The sequence below is a fragment of the Mustelus asterias genome, chromosome 15 (assembly GCF_964213995.1).
Source record: "Mustelus asterias chromosome 15, sMusAst1.hap1.1, whole genome shotgun sequence".
NCBI classification, from domain to species: domain Eukaryota; kingdom Metazoa; phylum Chordata; class Chondrichthyes; order Carcharhiniformes; family Triakidae; genus Mustelus; species Mustelus asterias.
The window spans coordinates 101,423,956-101,448,020 of NC_135815.1; the positions used below are offsets into that span (position 1 = coordinate 101,423,956).

The 24,065-nt window shown below is 43.9% G+C and overlaps 1 protein-coding gene across 2 annotated transcripts in view; it reads right to left on the reverse strand.

Moving 5' to 3' along the window:
- LOC144504690 (actin-related protein 2) overlaps window positions 1–24,065 on the reverse strand; it is a 55,823-nt gene that overhangs the window by 26,579 nt on the left and 5,179 nt on the right. Inside the window, exons 2-4 of one of the 2 annotated variants that reach the window (XM_078230407.1) lie at window positions 16,276–16,386; window positions 11,895–11,909; window positions 7,958–8,173 (exon numbers count right to left, since the gene is read on the reverse strand). In XM_078230407.1, the coding sequence (XP_078086533.1) occupies window positions 7,958–8,173; window positions 11,895–11,909; window positions 16,276–16,386 (342 nt within the window). The remainder of the gene's footprint in view (window positions 1–7,957; window positions 8,174–11,894; window positions 11,910–16,275; window positions 16,387–24,065) is intronic. The other variant, XM_078230408.1, reaches the window with a different exon arrangement.

Consider the following 24,065-nt stretch of genomic DNA (forward strand, 5'->3'; position numbering starts at 1 on the left):
AGTTTTAGACTCCCCTACCTTTGGGAAAATATGTTGACTATCTCACTGATCTGTGCCCCTCATTATTTTATAGACCTCTATAAGATCACTCCTCAGCCTCCTACGCTCCAGAGAAAAAAGTCCCAGTCTATCCAGCCTCTCCTTATAACTCAAACCATCAAGTTCCGGTAGCATCCTAGTAAATCTTTTCTGCACTCTTTCTGTAATGTCCTAACGTGTTAGGGGTTGTGGGTTTTAACAAAAAAAAAAGAATGTGGTTTACACGTGGATTCAAAATAACAGATTTATTCTAGGAGATGTTCTCTGCTCAGAGTACAAACTGCAAGTAACAACCTCTACAAACACCCTAATGACAACAAATCATGTGATCAGTTCAAAGCAAATATGCAACTCTTTTAAATATATAACGGGACAGGTTGTTGGAGGCAGGTCAGATGAACAGCCAGGAATGTACCCAATCAGAATTAGCAACCCTATGCTATGGCCGGCAAGTAAGACTAAAATCAACATTCCTTTCAAAGTTTACGTTGATTCTATAAAACACTAACTGAACGCCAAATATTATGGCTGGAATACTCCGGCTGTTCACGCCGGCAGGATTTTCCCATCCCACTGCTGTTAACGGGATTGGACTGGGCGCCAAATTCTCCAACTTGGCTGCAGTGGGAGCATGGCATGAACGGCCGGTAAGACCGCAGCCTATACGTGCAGTACAATAATATACCGACAGGTAAGATCATATACGAGGTGGCTGCAGCAAACAATTGTTACAGGGCCAAAAGGCTACCATTCAGCCCATCGTGTCTGCACTGGCTCTCCAAATGAGAGATTCCCTTGAAGCAGTTCTCCCACCTCCTCCCCGTGACGCTGCACATCCCTTTTCAGATCAGTCTGATTCCCTTTTGAATGCTTCAGTTGAACCTGCCTCTGCCGCTCTCAGACCGTACATTCTAGATCTTAATCATTGTGTGAAACTATTTTGCATTTTGCTTTTCTCAATGATTTTAAAATCTGTGCCTTCTCATTCTGTGTGAATAGTTTTGTCCTTTCCACTCTGTCCAGATCCATCATGATTCGACCTTCACTATTGATAACACCGCGATAAGAGTTAGGTTGTTTACTCGTTAATGTAACAGTTAAATAATGCACAAACTGGAAATGCAATTATCTTAACTAGCTCTATGAGTGGAAGACCACTTTACCACACCTGGAACCAGCATGGGATTAATCTCAAAGCCAAGTGGAAATTGCACAGGACAATCACAGATCAGACTCTGATACATTACGGCTGTCACCCCCAGGAGTTTGGTAAGTTCCGCCTTCAACACTGAAGGTTTATCAACCGTCCAAACAACATGAAGTTCCTCAAGCAGGTCAAAAGCTCTGCAAGCCAGTCCCTGTCCCTGCTGATCTGGCACGCCTGCAAGGCTCAGGGACTGCCATCTGCACAGAATAATGCATCGTCATGGAGGATCGTGCACAGCAAGCTGGGATGCTAAGGAAGGAAGTCGGCTTGGCAACAGAAAAGAAATTGCTCAAGCACAAACTGGAGTTCTCATATCCATGTTAAACAGCAGGAAAAAATTCTCAGTTGAATGCACGAGTTGGCGAGAAATGATACATTGCAGTGTCAGCCAGTCCCAAGTACAGGGTGTGTGGACCTTCTGAAGTGACAAAAATAGCAACGTCAACAGCAGCAGCTATTTCAGAGACTACTCTCCTCCAGTTCTGGCCTCTTGTGCATTGCCAATTTTCACTGCTCCACCGTTCGTGTCTGTGTCTCAAGTTGCCTTGGCCCCAAGCTCTGGATTTCCATCCCTAAGCCTCGCCATCTTTAAGACGCTGCTTAAAACCTCCCTGGCCATGTAGCTCAATGTCGAGTGTTGTCATCAAGCTGGTTTACAAAACGTTCAGGAACAGCTCATACCAGCCTTAAATTAGCTGAACAAATTCCCTCATCAACAAATACTGAATTATTCTCGGTAAATACACGTGTTTATTAACATGGCAGGCTGCAGAATGATTAGGTCCAGCTTCCATATTTTGCCACTGTTCATTGAACAGGTTTTCCACATGAACGATGCGCAGGTTTCAATCCGGGAAATGAGATTTGTCACCAGGAAGCGTTGGTGCAGCAAACCTTTCCTCAGCTCCAAGTTCCTCCAAAAAAAAAGGCCGCCTGCAACAACAGCCTACTGATTAGCGAAGCGTCCGCTTCCTTCGCCAGGATAGTGGATTTGAAACTGGATGGACAAGTGGATGCAGCTGAGAACAAACCTTTATCGGGGTCACAGCCTCCGATGTCCTTCTGGTGAACTAGTCTTACACAAATTATGTCATAGAATCGCCAGTGCAGGAGGCGGCCATTTGGCCCATCGAGCCTGTCCCACCCAGGTCCTGTCCTATCTCTGTAAAGATGTGGAGATGCCGGCGTTGGACTGGGGTAAACACAGTACGAGTTTTAACAACACCAGGTTAAAGTCCAACAGGTTTATTTGGTAGCAAATGCCACTAGCTTTCGCAGCGCTGCTCCTTTGTCAGGTGGAGTGGAGATGTTTGTGAGAAGATCTCCACTCCACCTGACGAAGGGGCAGCGCTCCGAAAGCAAGTGGCATTTGCTACCAAATAAACCTGTTGGACTTTAACCTGGTGTTGTTGAACTTCTTACTGTGTCTACCCCTATAAACACAGTGAGAAGTCTCACAACACCAGGTTAAAGTCCAGGTTAAAGGTTGGACTGTAACCTGGTGTTGAGACTTCTTACTGTGTTTACCCCAGTCCAACGCCAGCATCTCCACATCATGACTATCCCTGTAACCCATATATTTACCCCCCAATCCCACCTGACACTAAGGGGCAATTTTCACAGCCAATCAACCTAACCCACACATATTTGGATTGTGGGAGGAAACTGGAGCACCCGGAAACCCACACAGACACGGGGAGAACGTGCAGACTTCACACAGACAGTGATCCGAGGCCAGAATTGAACCTGGGTCCCTGGCGCTGTGAAGCAGCAGTGTTAACCATTGTGCCATGCTGCTTTCCTGAACAAATCCCTGTTCAGTTGTCTCTCAGGAAAGCTGGTCTGATCCAACCATTTCTTGGGGAAGGAGGTGCTGTTGAGAGAGCTCAAGATTTTCAGCAAACTGATCGAATTCCCAACTCCATAGGGCAATGATTGAGGAGACATGTTAGGAGAGCTCTGAGACATTTTGGACAAGGGTGATGAGAGAAGTGATCAGTGTTTATATCTGGGGCTGTCACCTTTCACCTCAGCCCTGGGTAGCCAGAAAGGTGCCACAGTTCAGAGTCTGGGGCAGGATTGCTCTGGCCCAGGGGACTGTCTGTCAGGGTCACCCTGTACAAAAGGAGATCTTGAAAAGCACATGCCTAGATTTCACCCGAAATTCGCTGCTTTTTCACCACCTATTTGACAGGCTGCTCAAGACATGGATCAGTGGGCAGCAATGTGGAGAATCTATACCAAGTGCATTTTCTTTAACAAGTCTTTTATCGAACCAGTCACATTTTTCGTAACAATGATACCTGAAGCAACGAATAGAAGAGCTTAACTTACATTTCTAAATCGCAGTAAAACATCCCAAAGCCTCTAGAAATAATTATTGAGCATATTTAGATACTGAGCCACATACGATGATGTGTGGGCGGCACAACGGCACAGTGGTTGGCACTGCTGCCAGGGACCGGTTCAGTTCTGGTCTTGGGTCACTGTACGTGGTGTCTGCACATTCTCCCGGTTTCCTCCCACAGTCCAAAGATGTGCAGGTTAGGTGGATTGACCCTAGTGTCAGGGGATTAACAGGGTAAATATGTGGGGTTACAGAGTAGGGCCTGGGTGGGACTGTGGTCGGTGCATACCTGATGGGCTGAATGGCCTCCTTCTGCACTGTAGAGATTCTATGACACCATATTAGGTTCTATATTAGGTCAGGTGACCAAAAGCTCAGTCAAAGAGGAAGGTTTTACAGTGTCTTGTGGAAAGTGAGTTTGGGGGGGGGGGGCTGGATGAGATTAGAGAGAGAGAGAGGGATGAGGTCACGGAGGTATTGGAAAGCAAGGATGTGAATTTTAAAATCAAGACATTGCTTGCCCAGGAGCCAATGAAGGTCAGTGAACATGGGGGTGATGGGGGAACAGAACTTGCTGCAAGTGTAAATCTAACAAACCTCAGCATTCCAAGTCAGAGATGAAAATCTAACAGCCTATCAAAGTAAGGCAAGTGTACTTTCACCCAAAGTGAAACAGCACAAATTCAGATTAATAATTCTTTATTATTGATTTTTTTATATATACACAAGAGCCATACCATTGCTATTTTTCTGAAGCATGAAAGCTATTTTTGGTGCACAAGTTAAGCATTCATGGAACAAATCAAACAGGCAAACCCTCCCCCAATCAATATTCAGAACAGTCAGGCAAAAGTCCAGCACCACATTCACAACCACTTTGAAGGGGTTGATGGGACCTCGAAGAATCGTGTGAGAATCTGTAATGGAGTCTTCCTGCCAATTCCAGGACTGCCCCCTTCCACCTACTCCCACACACATTAAGGCCACCTCCGAGCACATCACGGAAACCCCCAATCAACAAAGCAACAAGCAGTTATGTTGGCTAGCTGTTTGGGGCATCAAGAGTCATAGAACATAGAACAGTACAGCACAGACCAGGCCCTTCGGCACACGATGTTGTGCCGAGCTTTGTCTGAAAGCCAGATCAAGCTATTTCCTCCCTATCATCCCGAAGTGCTCCATGTGCCTATCCAATAGCCGCTTAAATGTTCCTAAAGTTTCTGACTCCACTATCCCTGCAGGCAGTCCATTCCACACCCCAACCACTGAGTAAAAAACCTCCCTTGGACATCCTTCCTATATCTCCCACCATGAACCCTATAGTTATGCCCCTTAGTTACCGCTCCATTTACCCGAGGAAATAGTCTTTGAACGTTCACTCTATCTATCCCCTTCATCATTTTATAAACCTCTATTAAGTCTCCCCTCAACCTCCTCCGCTCCAGAGAGAACAGCCCTAGCTCCCTCAACCTTTCCTCATAAGACCTACCGTCCAAACCAGGCAGCATCCTGGTAAATCTCCTTTGCACTCTTTCCAGTGTCTCCACATCCTTCTTATAGTGAGGTGACCAGAACTGCACACAGTATTCCAAATGTGGTCTCACCAAGGTCTTATACAGTTGCAGCATAACCCCACGGCTCTTAAACTCAAACCCCCTGTTAATGAACGTCAACACACTATAGGCCTTCTTCACAGCTCTATCCACTTGAGTGGCAGCCTTTAGAGATCTGTGGATATGAACCCCAAGATCTCTCTGTTCCTCCACATTCTTCAGAACCCTACCTTTGACCCTGTAATCCACATTCAAATTTGTCCTACCAAAATTAATCACCTCGCATTTATCAGGGTTAAACTCCATTTGCCATTTTTCAGCCCAGCTCTGCATCCTATCTATGTCTCTTTGCAGCCTACAACAGCCCTCCACCTCATCCACTACTCCTCCAATTTTGGTGTCATCAGCAAAGTTACTGATCCACCCTTCAGCCCCCTCCTCCAAGTCATTTATAAAAATTACAAATAGCAGAGGACCAAGCACTGATCCCTGTGGCACTCCGCTGGTAACCGGTTTCCAGTCTGAAAATTTTCCATCCACCACCCTCCTCTGTCTTCTGTTAGATAGCCAGTTACCTATCCAATCGGCCAACTTTCCCTCTATCCCACACATCCTTACTTTCTTCATAAGCCGACCATGGGGGACTTTATCAAACGCCTTACTAAAATCCATGTATATGACATCAACTGCCCTACCTTTATCAACACACTTAGTTACCTCCTCAAAACATTCTATCAAATTTGTGAGGCAAGACTTGCCCTTCACGAATCCGTGCTGACTATCCTGGATTAAGCTGCATCTTTCTAAATGGTCGTAAATCCTATCCCTAAGGACCTTTTCCATCAACCTACCGACCACCGCATCTCAACAATCGCTCCGAGCTGACAGCAGACCGTCGGCCCCCTCTGGGTTGTAACTTGTGTTTTGGGAACGCCAGCACTGTACGGTTTTGTTCCAATGAATACATAATGGACAATTATTATGCAATCAATCGCACGAGGATCCTGGTATCAACATCAAATGTCATGGTCTAAGGCTCTCGTCATTCAGCGCCTGAAAGTGGCACTTGGATTGGATACGATGGTGGATCTCTGCATCAATGCCAGCCTTGGATGAGGGTTGACTCCCCAGGTAGGAGAAATGCTCCCCATTTGGGAGCATTTCTCAGTTGATCCTGAAGGAGGGAGAGACTGGATCTTGTCCTGAGTGAGAATTTTAAAACATGGGCTGGTAAAGGACTTCTGTCTTCTTGAGGTTGAGGCTGGGATCCATTCCTCAGTATGCTTCCACGAAGGTGTCAAGTCTGACTTGGAGATGTTCTTCCAAGAGAGCGGAGATGGAAATGCCATCCACACACTGAAGTTCCACGGGTGACATCAGTGTCGTTTTGTTCTTAGATTTCAACTGATTGAGATTGAAAAGTTTTCCGTCCATCCTGTAGACAATGTCCACTCCACTGGGAAGTTTGTTCTTGACAAGCTGTAGGATGGTGGTGATTAAGATGGAGAAAAGAGTGGGGAGGTGGGGGATGACACATTACCTGCTCAACTCCAGCCTTGACCATGGAGCCTTATTCCCGCCACGTGGACTGTTGCTGACATCTCGTCGTGGAGGAGTCAGAGGACCTTGATGAATTTCTTTTGACGGCTGGCCTTTGAAAAATTATTGGCCCAGTAGAAGCCTCGTCTCGACAGTCGGTCACTAACAACACCAAACAACCGGCCCACGACCTCATCTGGGGCCGTAACCTGTGTTTTGGGAACCCCAGCGCTGTACAGTTTTGTACCAATTAATACATCATGAAATCAATAGCATGTTATCTGGGCAAATGCACAAAGGTTAACAACACCATAGTACACTGCTCTCAAGCTTAAGACAAGAGACTGGTAAACTTGTGCAGATTACTGTACAAACATAGATCAAATTTCGAAGAATTCCAAACTATTTTTGTTTTGATAAATAAACAGAGTCCACAGTGGCAGGACCAAGACCATTCCTAAAGTCCCAGTCATGGGAGATACCAGGATAAACCAGCTAAATTGCTTCCCAGATTCTCAGACAATAAGCACCCTCCTGGATTAACTGTCTACGCACAGATTACCCGTGTCACAATCTTCCACATGGACCCAATTAGCACAAATTTCATATCCACAAGCTCACATGGACTGCACCAACCTGAACATGGAAAGAAATCCTGTTTTCAATGAATGAATGAGGCCATGTCAGATGCTTGTTTCCAGGGGTTCCAGCTGAGACTCATACCCAATAGTCACAGTTATTGCAATCCTCGTCCCAAATTCCTTCTGTCCAATGGCTCTTCCACTCCAGTAGCTTCACTTCACCACCAATCCCCACCCCCACCCCAAGTGCACAAACATTTTAAAATTTATTTTAAGCAGTTCCCTTTTTTTAAAGTTAGCACATAAACAGGGCTTTGGAAAAAGGTTAACCCATTTGAGTGGAGTTGAGAAATAATTTGACCCTGCTAGTTTAGATGTTTGAATCTGTAAGCTGCGAAACACAGCAGCACTTTTCTGAAGCTATGAACTGACTGTGCAGTCAACATCTGATCTTCCTTTTTGCCTCAATGGAAATATAATTGGCCAACATGGAGATATATTTTGAGGTGAGAAAGTCCTACGTCTAAGTAGAGCCTAGCGTGTCCCAGTTAGGCAAGATAATTATTGCCCAGACAGCCACAAGAGGGGTCGAAAAAGAGCGCGTGAAACAAGTCAGTTTCCCCCCCTTCCCCCCATCTTCTGAAATCCAAGTTTACACCAAAAATCAGCTTTCCTCAACCAATATTCTTACCTCTATTATCTTCTCCCTATTCTTTGTGGGGTTCATTGGTGGTTCAGTTAGGAGAATCTTGCAATTCTTGGAGTCTACGTCTAATTTCTCAGGGCCAAATGTATAGTCCCACAGATGCTTCATGTCATCCCAGTTTCGAACGATGCCATTTTCCATCGGGTAGTTCACCTCTAACATAGAACGCAGTTCACTGGCTTCATCGCCCACCATCAGATCCTGCAAAAAGAAAACTAAAGATGATAAACTCCGGACAGAGGTCACCATCAACATTGTCCAACAAAGCCCGATTTTTTTAAAAAAATGAAATAAAACAACCAGGATATTCTAGGAACAGTAATTTTAAGGAAATACAGCAAAATAAACCTGCACTGGGCAGGTGATTGGTTGAATGAACTTGTTTAGTAAAGTACTTAGCTGGATAATTACCCCTTAAAAACCAACAAACTTTTCCACATTTTGGAGGGGAAACATTGTGCTCATTTGTGAGAAGATGGGGGGGGCGGCGTGCGGGTCTGGAAAGCTTTCCCTGGGACAGGGAAATAGATGAATGCAGTTTTGAAGAATGAGGGGTGGCACATGGGGAATTTGTTTCAAAGAGTTTGGGCGCAGCAGGAAATAGGGTCGTGGGTGGTGAGTGATGCACGATAATGGCTGAAGGCAGCCTGGTCTATGATAGAGATCACGAACAGAGCTACCATTGAAGATGGCAATGGGTCACAGTGTATATAACGGAAGAGGGGAAGGTATGACTTCAGAAAATCCATTAGTTGATGGCTACACCTGCACTAAACTCAAACAAGTTGCAAATCAAACCAAAATATTTCCAAAACATTGATTAATCAAAGGGCTCATTAAGCAAAATACTCATGCACAAAATATTTTAATTCTTCGTATGAACCTCAGCGGGTATATTGAAAACCTTTATGGTTTATTTCCAATTAATTTTCCCTTTTCACCCAAGGACACTGATTTATATTACATTTTTTATATTCATTCCCAGGATGTGGGTGTCGCTGGCTGGGCCAGCATTTATTGCACATCCCTGAGGGTAGACATTTAAAAGTCAATCACGTTGCTGTGGCTCTGGAGTCACATGTAGGTCAGACCAGGTAAGGACAACAGGTTTCCTTCCCTAAAGGACATTAGTGAACCAGATGGGTTTTTATGACAATCAACAATGGCTTCATGGTCATCAGTAGACTTTTAATTCCAAATTTTTATAGAATCCAAATTCCACATCTGCCATGGTGGGATTCGAACCCAGGTCCCCAGAACATTATCCCAGGTCTCTGGATTACTAGTCCAGTGACAATACCACGACACCACCGTCTCCCACAATACCCAGAAGTGTTTTTTTTCCATTTCAGAGGAAATGGTTTACATTAACAGTGTAAGGACTATCAAAACAAAAGTTGCTACCATCTCTGTGTCCATAACAATTCAGCCATTGTTTGCGAGTAACAAATGGGAAAACGCTAGCCTATTGCTCTCCATCCCTGACCAAGGTTCGGAGACCAACTCCAATCCTCCCACTGCTGTCCTGATGGAGATTACCAATCCTTCTACACAACAACACTGATGAGATGTCTCTCACATTTTAAGGAAACCTTGCCGTGAAATGCCAGTAGTCTCAACCAGTTTATAAGCTCCTACAAACTGGGACGAGTCGTTTTGTTCCAAAGTGCAAATGCATAGAAACCAACTGCACGGTAAAGGCAGGCAGTGGTTGTGGGTGGGAGCAGGGCATGGCTTTGACACGGTACTTTTCATTGAACATGTTACATCCTACATGATTGCACACCTTCACATCTGGGTGGATGGGAATGGGCTTACTGATACTTGATCGATGGAGTGTGAAAATGCAAGCCAACTTCTCAGAGCTATTCCACAACAAAAGTTCTTGGACAAAAGAATTTCATAAAGAACTGTCCTTCTATTCAAATTCCTCATTTTCTGTCCAAAGGACCTGAAATGCAGGCTATGCACAGTATTGCTTCAACCAAACTTACACAAACTTGATAAAAGTACTTATTGATACATTGATATTTGCTGAAGGCAGTTTGCAGAATGCCTGTACAAAAGGGTTCTGCACGTAAGCACATTACAGGAAGCACAAAGTAATAATCAGTCATGCTCGGGCAGTTCACTGGATGTCCAAAAACTGACTAGTGCAAAGCAGAAAGCACCTCATGGCCACAAAATGAGTAGACAAACCTAGCCAGATTTCAACTTGGATTCTGACAAAAGATGATGAAATGCGTCAACTTTTGAAGTGATCCATTCAGTGCATGCAATCAGTTTTAGACAGACAAAGATACTCAATTGTGGAAATTAGTCAGCAGAACTGCCCAAAAAGCAACAGCAGTAAACTACCTTTTAAAAAAAGGTAAAGATCAGCGATCCAAGTCTCAAACACGGCGTACACGAAATGTGTAGCAGGAGTTTTGGATAAAATAGATACACATGCTTCTTGCTAGTCGGTTCACAGCAGGAGAATTAGCATTTACACAGGAATGCATCAACTGCTGCACCTCAGCAGCCAGCATTCCATTGTCACTGAAAAAGTGGGCATGGTATTTGTGTCTAGTGGAATATTAACTTTAAGCCCCAAACAACCAAATGTTATTACTTACACACATAAAAACATCGATAAATTCAGTTTAAATACATGCTTCAAAGCAAAATAAAGGCATTGTGGCAAATTCATGCTGCAGTGAGAAACACAAAAAACCTAAACAGGCTTATTGCAATTTTTAAAAAACAGAAAATTATTACTTATTTTATTCAGGAGCCCAACCAAAATGGAATTTAATGTTTTAACAGCGTGAAATCGGGGCAGGAACAAATGTTCTTGACGCAAGAGAGAGAGAGAGAGACTTATTGTAGAGGTGTTTCATTTATCAACCGCCACTTTCTTCTTCTTGTAGGCTAACCTGTTCCAATCACTATTGCTGATCCTTGGGTTACTGGCCTCCAAATGGTCAAGAGGACGGATTTAACTCAATGACTAGCCGTTCTATTTTTCCTAACTGTTTTGATAAGCTGATCAGATCCCTGAAACTTACTGGGCAGGTTATAAAAGGTTGTGCAGGCACCTATCCCTGTCTACCACTTTCATATTTATATATATTACATATATAAATCAATAAATACTCATATCCTTAACAGGCACCTTTCCTTGAAGAATATCTTACCTGAACTGTAATTCAGATCAATTGCACAAACAGTTCTCAAATTAATCTTGGGTTATACAACTGAGTTTGAGAAAGTAGTTTTCAACTTTAGGAAAATTGGTGCGACTTTCCTCCAGGTGCTCACCACACTCCCTGCCAAATCCCAACACAGCGTTGCACAGTTGAGTGACTAATCATGCAGCCTGATCTCAGGCCCCTTTACCTACGCAGGAATACAGGGAAAGGGCAGGGGAATGGCATTAAGTCAGGATGCTTGTTTGGAGAGCCAGTGCAGACACAAACGGGCCAAATGGCCTCCTCCTGCACCATAACTATTCTGTAATTTATCTCTTCAATAGGCGGGTGGGGGGGGGGCATCTCCTTGATTTTTCCTACAACTTGTACATGATCTTTACCCAACACCTGCCCCCAATAGCCTGGAAAAGATCAGCAATTCGCTGTGTGAGTAACACTTGATCCTGTGCTCTTATCACTCTGGTGCAATGCACCAGTCCAACAACATGCCAATGCAAAATCTGTCTAATCCATGCTTTTAAGAATGTGAATAGAACCGATAAGTTAACTTCCTAGCATCAGAGGGAACGGCAATCGACAAAAATGCTGTCTTGTTATATGTTAAAAAAGCTGCAAAATGTTAACAAAAAGGAATCATTTAAATGCAAAGTTTTGGATGTTTTGATTGCAATACCAAAATAAAATGAAATGAAAAGATGGAACACACCACACTCCGACAACTTACTTACCATCTTTTTGTTATTCTACTTCAACAGGTGAAGAGAGAGAAAGAGAGAAAGAAGGTAAAAACAAAGGTCAGAAAAGGTCTGAGTGAAAACATCACTCCCGGAACTCAAAGATCCAAAATGCCTTCCAAAATTAAAAGAAAATGGCAGCATTTTGAGAAACCTCCCCATCAGTTGTGTGAAGCGTCTAACGTGCAGCTAAAATCTATGGCTTTGCTCAGTGTCATTCCTTATAAAGCAAGTTACTCAAGACATATTTTGAGTTTTGTATTTCAGAAGCACGCTAGCTCTGCAATGAGAAAAAGAAACAGGTTACCTAAAGTGTTACGGAATCAATACCATCAATGTCACACTAAACTGTTTCTCTCAATTTGTGTAGAATTTGCCTTATAACTGAAGTTAACTACATTGTGCTCAACACAATAATCTTTTCATCATCTTATTGGACACTGCGAGGCGAAAACACAGCATCTGAGTTAGCCTCCGGGCAACCATTTAGAATTATTTCAGTCAGAAGCCAATGTTTCTCACGTTTTGTACGAATCTTATGGGCAGATTACCCAACTTTCTAACCCTTTTCACCGATGACGATCTGGACAACATTTTGTTGTTTGCAAACATCTCCATTAAACGTGTGTGCATTTCAGCTGCCAAAAAATAGAAAATCCTTTCAGAATAAAAAGTTTTGTTAGGATGCTGATTGAATTTTGAAAATATTTGGAGGGAAGAGGGAATGGAGGAAGGTGGGAGAGAGAGATGTTTGGCCTCGTTGAAAAAATCTCTCTTTTATTCAAGACTACACTGCAGCTTAGGTCATCAGTATTTAATAAGACCATTGAACAGGTATTTTGTGTCGGTCTTCACAGTGGAAGACACAAATAACATGCCATAAATTGATGACAGGAAGACTATGGCAGGTGAGAACCTAGAAACTATTATCACGAAAGAGGTAGTGTTGGGCAAGTTAATGGGGCTAAAGGTAGACAAGTCTCCTGGTCCTGATGGAATGCACCCCAGGGTACTAAAAGAGATGGCGGGAGAAATAGCAAATGCACTAGTGGTAATTTACCAAAATTCGCTGGACTCCGGGGTGGTTCCCGCAGATTGGAAAACAGCAAATGTGATGCCACAGTTTAAAAAAGGTGGACAAAAGGTGGGTAACTATAGGCCGGTAAACTTAACTTCTGTAGTAGGGAAAATGCTTGAATCTATCATCAAGGAAGAAATAGCGAGACATCTGGATATAAATTGTCCCATTGGTAAGACGCAGCATGGGTTCACGAAAGGAAGGTCATTGTTTGACTAATCTGGTGGAATTCTTTGAGAACATTCCATGTGCAGTGGACAATGGAGAACCTGTGGATGTGGTATATCTGGATTTCCAGAAGGCATTTGACAAGGTGCTGTACCAAAGACTGCTACATAAGATAAAGGTGCACGGTGTTACGGGTAATGTATTAGCATGCATAGAGGATTGGTTAACTAACAGAAAGCAAAGAGTGGGGGTAAATGGGTGTTTTTCTGGTTGGCGATCAGTGACTAGTGAGTGCCTCAGGGATCAGTGTTGGGACCGCAATTGTTTACGATTTACATAGATTATTTGGAGTTGGGGACCAAGTGTAGTGCGTCAAAATTCGCAGATGACACTAAGATGGGTGGAAGAGCAAAGTGTGCAGAGGACGCTGAAAGTCTGCAAAAGGATACAGATAGTCTAAGTGGGTGGGCAAGGGTCTGGCAGATGGAGTACAATGTTGGTAAATGTGAGGTCATCCATTTTGGTAGGAACAACAGCAAAATGGACTATTTAAATGGTAAAAAATTGCAGCATGCTGCTGTGCAGAGGGACTTGGGGGTCCTTGTGCAGGAATCTCAAGGAGTTGGTTTGCAGGTGCAGCAGGTAAGAAGGCAAATGGAATTTTGTCCTTCATTGCTAGAGGGATGGAGTTTAAAAACGATATTATGTTGCAGCTGTATAAGGTGCTGGTGAGGCCACACCTGGAGTTCTGTGTACAGTTTTGGTCTCCTTACTTGAGAAAGGATATACTGGCACTGGAGGGGGTGCAGAGGAGATTCACGAGGTTGATTCCGGAGTTGAGAGGGTTGGCTTATGAGGAGAGACTGGGTAGATTGGGGCTATACTCATTGGAGTTCAGAAGAATGAGGGGAGATCTTATAGAAACATATAAGATTATGAAGGAAATAGATAAGATAGAAGCAGGAAAGTTGTTTCCACTGGCGGGTGAAACTAGAACAAGGGCGCATGGCCTCAAAATAAGGGGAAGCAGATTTAGGACTGAGCTGAGGAGGAACTTCTTCACCCAAAGGGTTGTGAATCTGTGGAATTCCCTGCCCAGTGAAGCAGTTGAGGCTACCTCATTGAATGTTTTTAAGGCAAGGAAAGATCAATTTTTGAACAGTCAAGTAATTAAGGGTTATGGTGAGCGGGCAGGTAAGTGGAGCTGAGTCCACAAAAAGATCAGCCATGATCTTATTGAATGGCGGAGCAGGCTCGAGAGGCCAGATGGCCTAACTCCTGCTCCTAGTTCTTTCGTTCTTATAAGACATAGGAGCAGAATGGTTTTGTGGCAGGTAGGTCGTGCCTTACTAACCTTATTGAGTTTTTTGAGAAAGTGACCAAGGAGGTGGATGGGGGCAAGGCAGTGGACGTGGTATATATGGATTTTAGTAAGGCGTTTGATAAGGTTCACCATGGTAGGCTTCTGCAGAAAATGCAGATGTATGGGATTGGGGGTGATCTAGGAAATTGGATCAGGAATTGGCTAGCGGATAGGAAACAGAGGGTGGTGGTTGATAGTAAATATTCATCATGGAGTGCGGTTACAAGTGGTGTACCTCAGGGATCTGTTTTGGGGCCACTGCTGTTTGTAATATTTATTAATGATCTGGATGAGGGTATAGTTGGGTGGATTAGCAAATTTGCTGATGACACCAAAGTCGGTGGTGTGGTAGACAGTGAGGAAGGGTGTCGTAGTTTGCAGGAAGACTTAGACAGGTTGCAAAGTTGGGCCGAGAGGTGGCGGATGGAGTTTAATGCGGAGAAGTGTGAGGTAATTCACTTTGGTAGGAATAACAGATGTGTTGAGTATAGGGCTAACGGGAGGACTTTGAATAGTGTGGAGGAGCAGAGGGATCTAGGTGTATGTGTGCATAGATCCCTGAAAGTTGGGAATCAAGTAGATAAGGTTGTTAAGAAGGCATATGGTGTCTTGGCGTTTATTGGTAGGGGGATTGAATTTAGGAGTCGTAGCGTTATGTTGCAACTGTACACAACTCTGGTGCGGCCGCACTTGGAGTACTGTGTGCAGTTCTGGTCCCCACATTACAGGAAGGATGTGGAGGCTTTGGAGAGGGTGCAGAGGAGGTTTACCAGGATGTTGCCTGGTATGGAGGGGAGATCCTATGAGGAGAGGCTGAGGGATTTGGGATTGTTTTCGCTGGAAAGGCGGCGGCTAAGAGGGGATCTTATTGAAACATATAAGATGATGAGAGGTTTAGATAGGGTGGATAGTGATAGCCTTTTTCCTCTGATGGAGAAATCCAGCACGAGGGGGCATGGCTTTAAATTGAGGGGGGGTAGTTATAGAACCGATGTCAGGGGTAGGTTCTTTACCCAGAGGGTGGTGAGGGATTGGAATGCCCTGCCAGCATCAGTAGTAAATGCGCCTAGTTTGGGGGCGTTTAAGAGATCCGTAGATAGGTTCATGGACGAAAAGAAATTGGTTTAGGTTGGAGGGTCACAGTTTTTTTTTAACTGGTCGGTGCAACATCGTGGGCCGAAGGGCCTGTTCTGCGCTGTAATGTTCTATGAATTAGGCCACTCGGCCCATCAAGTCTGCTCCGCCATTCAATCATGGCTGATATTTTTCTCATCCCCATTCTCCTGCCTTTTCCCCATAGCCCCTGATCCCCTTATCAAGAACCTATCCATCTTTGTCTTAAAGATCTTCATCTCTCTATAAATTTGAAATTGCACTGCAAATCATTTCCATTGTACCAAGGATAGCCAAGAGCAGCAACTAATGCCAGAGGTCAAAACATAAAGGCACATTAATTTGGCTTTATTAACATTTGATTTATTACCAAGCCTGTGGACCTAAAAAGCCTTTGCAGAACAATCAGACGCTTTAAATATTTAGACTTTTAAAGATTAACTGACCACTCTTGCAAGCATCTTGAGAAGCTCCTCCTGGTTTTTTAAGGCATGTGTCATTAAGAGGGTGTGTGTGGCCCCCCCCCCACCCCCTTCAGTTTGTAATACAAAAGGAATGGTCAAAAACATGCCAACACACTGGAACAAAATGGTTACGAAAAGCCGCAGTCACACTGAACCAGCACCAGCAAAGCTCTGGAGACCGTTTCTTACCTTGATCTCAATATTCCCAACTTTGGCAGTGGAACGGATGATGGGGCGGCCCACCAGCGCCGGAAAGATGTGCTCCGGAAAGTTGGAACCAGCATAGCCACATTTCACAAACTATAAAGTGGGACAAATAGGAAAAAATCACTTAGTTTCTTACAGTCGTCATTTTGTAGTCAATTATCCATCACAGGAAAAACAGACTGAAAAAAAGACACTTCACCCACAACTATTTGGATTTCTTTTGAGCACTTGCAATTTTTTCACAGTAACTTCATTGTAGTGTTAATGTGAGCCCACTTGTGACACTAATAAATAAACTTTAATCTCTTGAAGATTAGCATTGGGCGACATGGTGGCACAGCACTAGGGACCTGGGTTCAATTCCCGACTTGGGGCACTGTCTGTGTGGAGTTTGCATGTTCTCCCCGTGTCTGCGTGGGTTTCCTCCAGGTGCTCTGATTTTCCCCCCACACTCCAAAGATGTGCGAGTTAGGTAGATTGACCATGCTAAATTGTTCCTTAGTGTCAGGGTAACTGATTCCAGAGTTGAGAGGGTTGGCTTATGAGGAGAGACCGAGTAGACTGGGGCTATACTCATTGGAATTCAGAAGAATGAGGGGAGATCCTTTAGAAACATATTATGAAGGGAATAGATAAGATAGAAGCAGGGGAAGTTGTTTCCACTGGTGGGTGAAACTAGAACTAGGGGGCATAGCCTCAAAATAAGGGGAAGCAGATTTAGGACTGAGTTGAGGAAGAACTTCTTCACCCAAAGGGTTGTGAATCTGTGGAATTCCCTGCCCAGTGAAGCAGTTGAGGCTACCTCATTGAATGTTTTTAAGGCAGGGGAAGATACATTTTTGAACAGTAAAGGAATTAAGGGTTATGGTGAGCGGGCGGTTAAGTGGAGCTGAGTCCACGAAAAGATCAGCCGTGATCTTACTGAGTGGCGGAGCGGACCAGATGGCCTACTCCTGCACCTAGTTCTTATATAAATGCATGGGGTTAAGGGGATATGGCCTAGGTGGGATTGGGTCGGTGCAGACTCGATGGGCTGAATGGCCTCCTTCTGCACTGTATGATTCTATGCTTTCCACATTTCCCTTTTACTATAAAATATGTACCAACACATGCACTGGTAGAGTCAGCAGCATGGCCACTCAAGTTATTTCTCAAATGTCTTCGGATTAACTTCATAAATAACTTTTAAAACATCAAAATGCCAAGCAACCACAAATCTGTCTTTTTCTCATTCACTGATATGTGGGGTCTATGGCAAGGCCAGCGTTTTCCCATCTCCAATCGCCCGAGAGACGGTGATGGTTAACCACCTTCTGACTTCAACGTAATGGTTTGCTAGATCATTTCAGAAGAGTTAACAGTCAACCAAATTGATCCTGACAAATAATAAGCGTTTTTACAGCATATGCAATGGAGTGAAACATCCCAAGGCACCTCATAGAATCAAGTATCAAACAAAATTCAACACTAAGCCACAGAAGGAAATGTGAGGGAGCGACGACCAATAGCTTGACTAAAGAGCTTGGCTTTGAAGGAATGTCTTATAGGATGAGAGGAAAGGGACAGAGAGGCTTATTGAGGGAATTCTACAGCTTAAGCACCTTGCCAGCTAAAGGTACAAACAATTTTGGAGCAATGAAAATTAGAGAAATGCAAGAGGCCAGAAAGCCAACTATTACATGAATGACTTTGCAATGGGAAAATGTAGGTGTGATTAATTGACTGAGTTTCAATTGCCTACTGTAGTATTGCATTCCATTCGCGAGTAACCTTTGGTGAAACAGTCAGTTTGCCAGCTCTGAGTGTTGCAGGAACCTATCAGACGCAGTAACCGAACACTTTGACAAATATCAATCTTGCTTTTGATGGAAGCTTTTGTCAGGTCATGAGCAGAAAAGAATTCCACAGATTCACGAGCCTCAAGAAGAAATTCCACCTCATCTATCTTCAATGGGTGACCCTTTATTCGATTATGCCCTCTGGTCCGAGACTCTCTCAAAGGGAAAAAAACTTCTCGGCATCTACACTGTCAAGTGCCCCAAGAATCCTATGTGCATCACTAAGTTCACCTAATTATTCTAAACTCCAATGAGTCCAGGCCCAATCTACTTAACCTCTCCTAAGAAAATCCCTCCATAGCTAGAATCAACCTAGTGAACCTTCTCTGGACTGCCTCCGATGCCAGTATCTTATCTTAGATAAAGAGACCAAAACTGTTCACAGTATTCCAGGTGGGTTAAACCAACGCCTTGTACAGTTTTCACGAGACTTCCCTATTTTTACACTCTATTCCATTTGAAATAAAGGCCAACATCTCATTTGCCTTCCCTATTACCTGCTGAGCTTGCATGCCAGCTTTAATGATGGACAAAGACCCCCAAATCCCCGTGCTGCAACTTGCTGCAATTTTTCTCCATTTAAATATTCAGCTCCTTTATTCTTCCTATCAAAGTGCATAACTTCACATTTTCCTACATTATATTCCATCTGCCAAGTTTTTGCCCACTCACAAACAGTCCATATCCCTCCACAGACTGCGCCATCCTCACCACTTCCTTCCCACCTACTTCAGTGTCATCTGCAAACTTGGCAACAGTACATTCACTTACCTCATCCAAGTTATTAATATACATATTGTAAATAACTGTGGCCCAGCACTGATCCCTGTGACACTCCGCTAGTTACAGGTTGCCATCCTGAAAGTGCCCCTCTTATCCCAATTCACTTACGTCTTTCACTTAGCCAATCCTCTATCCATGCTAATAGACTACCCCCAACACCATGGGCTCTCATCTTAAGTAGCCTTTTGTGCACTACCTTTTCACATCCAAAGATGTGCGGGTTAGGTTGATGGGCCAGGTTAAAAATTCCCCCTAGAGTCCCGAGATGCGTAGGTTAGAGGGATTAGCGGGTAAATATGTGGATATGTGGGGGTAGGGCCTGGGTGGGATTGTGGTCGGTGCAGACTCGATGGGCCGAATGGCCTCCTTCTGCACTGTAGGGTTTCTATGAAATGCTTTTTGGAAATCCAAGTATAATACATCTACAGGTTCCCCTTCATCTATCCTGCTCATTACCACCTCAAAGAATTCTAATAAACTTGTCAGGCATGACTTCCCCTTCATGAAGCCATGCTGAGTCTGCTTGATTATATTATATATTTCTAAATGCTCTGCTATTACATCCTTTATAATGAACTCTAACATTTTCCAGCTAACTGCCTATAGTTACTTGTTTTTTGTCTCCCTTTTTGATTAAGGGTGCAGTCTTCCAATCCTCTGGGACTTTTCCAGAATTTAAGGATTCTTGCAAGATTACTGCTAGTGCATCCATTATCTCTGTACCTACTTCCTGGAATATCCCAGGATCCAACCCATCAGGTCCACGGGACTTCTTGACCTTTAGCCCCTTGTACTTTTTCTCATGATAGTTATTGTATTTATTTCCTCCCCCACTTTTGTCCCTCGATTATTTTGTATTTTTGGAATGCTATTATTGTCTTCTACTGTGAAGACTGACGCAAAGTATTTAACTCCTCTGACATTTCCAGATCATTTCCCCAGTCTCATTCTCTAAGGGGGGCTCTGTTCTCTTTGGCCAATCTTTCCTTTTCACATATTTAAAGCCCTTACTATCCATTATTTTATTGCTCGCTAGTTTACCTTCACCCTCTATTTTTTGGACATCTTTTGTTGGTTTTTAAAACTTGCCCAATCCTCTGGTTTACCACTAATCTTTGCCACATTGTATGTTTTTTCCTTCAGTTTAATACTGCCCTTAACTTGCTTGGTTAATATCCCCGATCAACCGTCTTTTCTGCTAAGCTCCTTTCCCAGTCCACTCCAGCCAACTCTACCCTCTTTGCTAAAACCCTTAAACAAGTTCAGCAGTTTTTTCTGACCCAAGTTTTTCATTCAAACCGAATGCTAAATTCTACCATATTATGGTCGCTGTTTCCTCGGGGATCTTTTACTGAGATTGCTCACTAAATCTGCCTCAACACACATCACCAGATCCAAAATAGCCGTATCCCTGGTTGGATCCACAACATATTGTTCCAGGAAACTGTCCCGAATTCTTCCTCATGGTTACCTTTGCCAATTTGATTTTACCAATCCACGTGAAAATTAAAGTCACCCATGATTAATGTACTGTCTCTTTTACATGCTCTCATTATTTGCTGCTTTATTCTCCATCCTAGAGCATAACTAGGTGGCCTACAGACTATTCCCATCAGTGCCTTCTTCCCCTTGTTTCTTACCTCCACCCATATGGATTCCACATCTTCCAATCCAAGATCACTGCTTGCTGTTGTACTTATTCCATCTCGTACTAACAAATCTACCCTTACCACTCTTCCCTTTCTGCTGTCCTTACCCATGAATATTTAGTTCCCAGCTTTGATCTCCTTGTAAGCATGTCTCTCTAATGGCTAGAAGGTCATTCCCAGGTGACACAGGTTGGAAGGTAGGAGAGAGAGAGACTAGGGATAAAAAGCTCATTCCGATTCGTGGAATTTGACCTGTGACACCTCCCTCCCCAACCCCTGGGGATTTGTACAGCAGTCAGCTTTTCATTATGTATATTTGTGACTTGGGTGAAGGAATAAAGTTGTATATCAAAGTTGCAGATTATGTAAATAGAAGCAGGAAGTTGCAAAGGGACATAGAATAGGTGAGAATGAAACTATGGTGGATGAAGCTCAATGTGGAAAGTCATCTTAGAAAGACAAGTTAGAACAATTGCTTATTTCTCACTAGGAGCTGTGCAAGCCCAAGCTTTGCACATAAGCCACAAAGCTCATGGTTAAGTTCCCTTACAATAAAGGCCAATATAAGTTTAAAGGGTGATGCCACAGAGCCTTCGTCTGAACAATCTTAACTATGGTTTTCAGTTTTAGAAAGACTGGAGAAGCCATCACAGTTTCAATGACTATATTGTTGATAACCTGGTAAACATTGTTTGCATTCTCTCAGTTGAAGGTCGAGTGATCTAATCATGTTTAAAATGGTAGCGATTCACCGGGGCAGATACATAGAACATAGAAAAACTACAGCACAAACAGGCCCTTCGGCCCTCAAGTTGCACCGGTCGTGTCCCTACCTACCTAGGCTTATAAATAGACTTACCTATAAACCTCAATCCTATTAAGTCCCATGTACTCATCCAGAAGTCTCTTAAAAGACCCTATCGAGTTTACCTCCACCACCACTGACGGCAGCCGATTCCACTCACCCACCACCCTCTGTGTGAAAAACTTACCCCTGACATTTCTTCTGTACCTACTCCCCAGCACCTTAAACTTGTGTCCTCTCGTAGCAGCCATTTCAGCCCTGGGAAAAATCCTCAGAATCCACCCAATCTATACCTCTCAACATCTTGTACACCTCTATCAGGTCACCTCTCATCCTTCGTCTCTCCAAGGAGAAAAGACCGAGCTCCCTCAACCTATCCTCATAAGGCATGCCACCCAATCCAGGCAACATCCTTGTAAATCTTCTCTGCACCCTTTCTATGGCTTCCACATCCTTTCTGTAATGAGGCGACTAGAACTGGGCACAGAACTCCAGGTGGGGTCTGACAAAGGTCTTATAAAGCTGCATCATTATCCCCCAACTCCTAAACTCAATCCCTCGATTGATGAAGGCCAGCACACCATACGCCTTCTTAACCACCTCCTCCACCTGCGAAGTCGATTTAAGAGTCCTATGGACCCGGACCCCAAGGTCCTTCTCATTCTCTACACTGCTAAGAGTCTTACCCCTGATATTATACTCCTTCATTCCATTTGACCTGCCAAAATGGACCACTACACATTTATCTGGGTTGAAGTCCACCTGCCACTTCTCCACCCAGTCTTGCATCCTATCTATGTCACTCTGCAGCTTCTGACATCCCTCCAAACTTTCCACAACACCACCAACCTTCATGTCGTCGGCAAACTTACCAACCCATCCCTCCACTTCCTCATCCAGGACATTTATGAAGATGACAAAACAGCAAGGGTCCCAGAACAGATCCCTGGGGCACTCCACTGGTGACCAACCTCCATTCAGAAAAAGACCCATCCACAACCACCCTCTGCCTCCTGCAGGCAAGCCAGTTCTGGATCCACAAGGCAACAGCCCCTTGGATCCCATGCCCTCTCACTTTCTCGAGAAGTCTTGCATGGGGGACCTTATCGAACACCTTGCTGAAGTCCATGTAAACCACATCTACCGCTTTTCCTTCATCAATGTGTTTAGTCACAGTTTCAAAGAACTCCACCAGGCTGGTAAGGCACGATTTGCCTTTGACAAAGCCGTGCTGACTACTTTTGAGCATACTAAACTTCTCTAAATGTTCATAAATCCTATCCCTCAGGATCTTCATCAACTTAGCAACCACTGAGGTTAGAATCACCGGTCAGTAATTTCCTGGGCTATCCCTATTCCCTTTCTTGAATATAGGAACTACATCCGCAATCCTCCGGAACCTCTCCCGTCTCCATCGACGATGCAAAGATCATCGCCAGAGGCTCTGCAATCTGTTCCCTCGCCTCCCACAGTAACCTGGGGTACATCCCATCCGGTCCCGGCGACTTATCTATCCTGATACTATTCAAAATATCCAACACATCCTCTTTCTTAATGTCCACAAACTCAATCTTTTCAGTCCGCCTCAATCCTGTAGTACAACCACCCAGGTCTTTTTCCACCGTGAATACCGAGGTAAAGTTCATTAAGCACCTCTGCTATTTCTTCCGGTTCTGTACAGACTCTCTCACCTTCACATTTTATAGGTCCTATACCTTCACATCTCATCCTTTTACTCTTCACATATTTATAGAACGCCTTAGGGTTCTCCTTAATCTGACCTGCCAAGTCCTTCTCGTGACCCCTTCTGGCTCTCCTAACTTCCTTAAGTCCCTTCCTACAAACCGTATACTCATCTAGATCCCCATCATCGCCTCGCTCTCTGAACCTTTTGTACGCTTTCCTTTTCTTTTTGACTAGGTTCATCACAGCTTTCGTGCACCACGGTTCCCGTAACCTACCAAAACCTCCCTGTCTCATCGAAACGTTGTCATGCAGAACTCCAGACAAACATTCCTTGAAAATCTGCCACCTTACTTCGGTACTTTTCCTCGAGAATACCTCCTTCCAATCAACGCCTCTAATCTCCCGCCTGATGGCTTCATATTTCCCCTTACTCCAGATAGAAAATCCAATTTCCATAAGGCAGTGTCACAGAACGCTTTCAGCTTTTGGCGGAACCATTGTTCTTTTCATTAAGTGAACGTTGACATTGTAGGTGTTCATCCAGAAAACCCCCAGACCAGGATACAAGCATTTGAGAAAAGACTCCAGTGTTTTGCACCTTCACTAACCAATGCAGAAGTCCATTTCATGCATCAGTCATTGAAGAACTTCCTGATGTCAGTGCTACATTTGTCTTGGTTGCCTGAGCCTTCCCTCCCCCACCACTTCCTCTACAGTTATGGTTTCAGCAGTATTTTCGAAGTTTTCCGTTACCAATAGATTTTCAGTACCTCCAACACTTAGTCACCAACTTTCATGGCTGAAAAACAGAGGTTTCTCTAATCTTCACAAACACTAAAGTCTGGATCACAGGAGCTCATCAAATAGCTCTCCTACTATTTCCAGAAGTTCCTCAAAATCTTCCTGGTCTCAGTAACCAGAGCTGAACTCAGTATTGCTGTTACCAGCAGAGCACAGTACAATTTAAGGGCAACTTCCTCCAACTTCTACCGCATATAGTTTAACATTGAT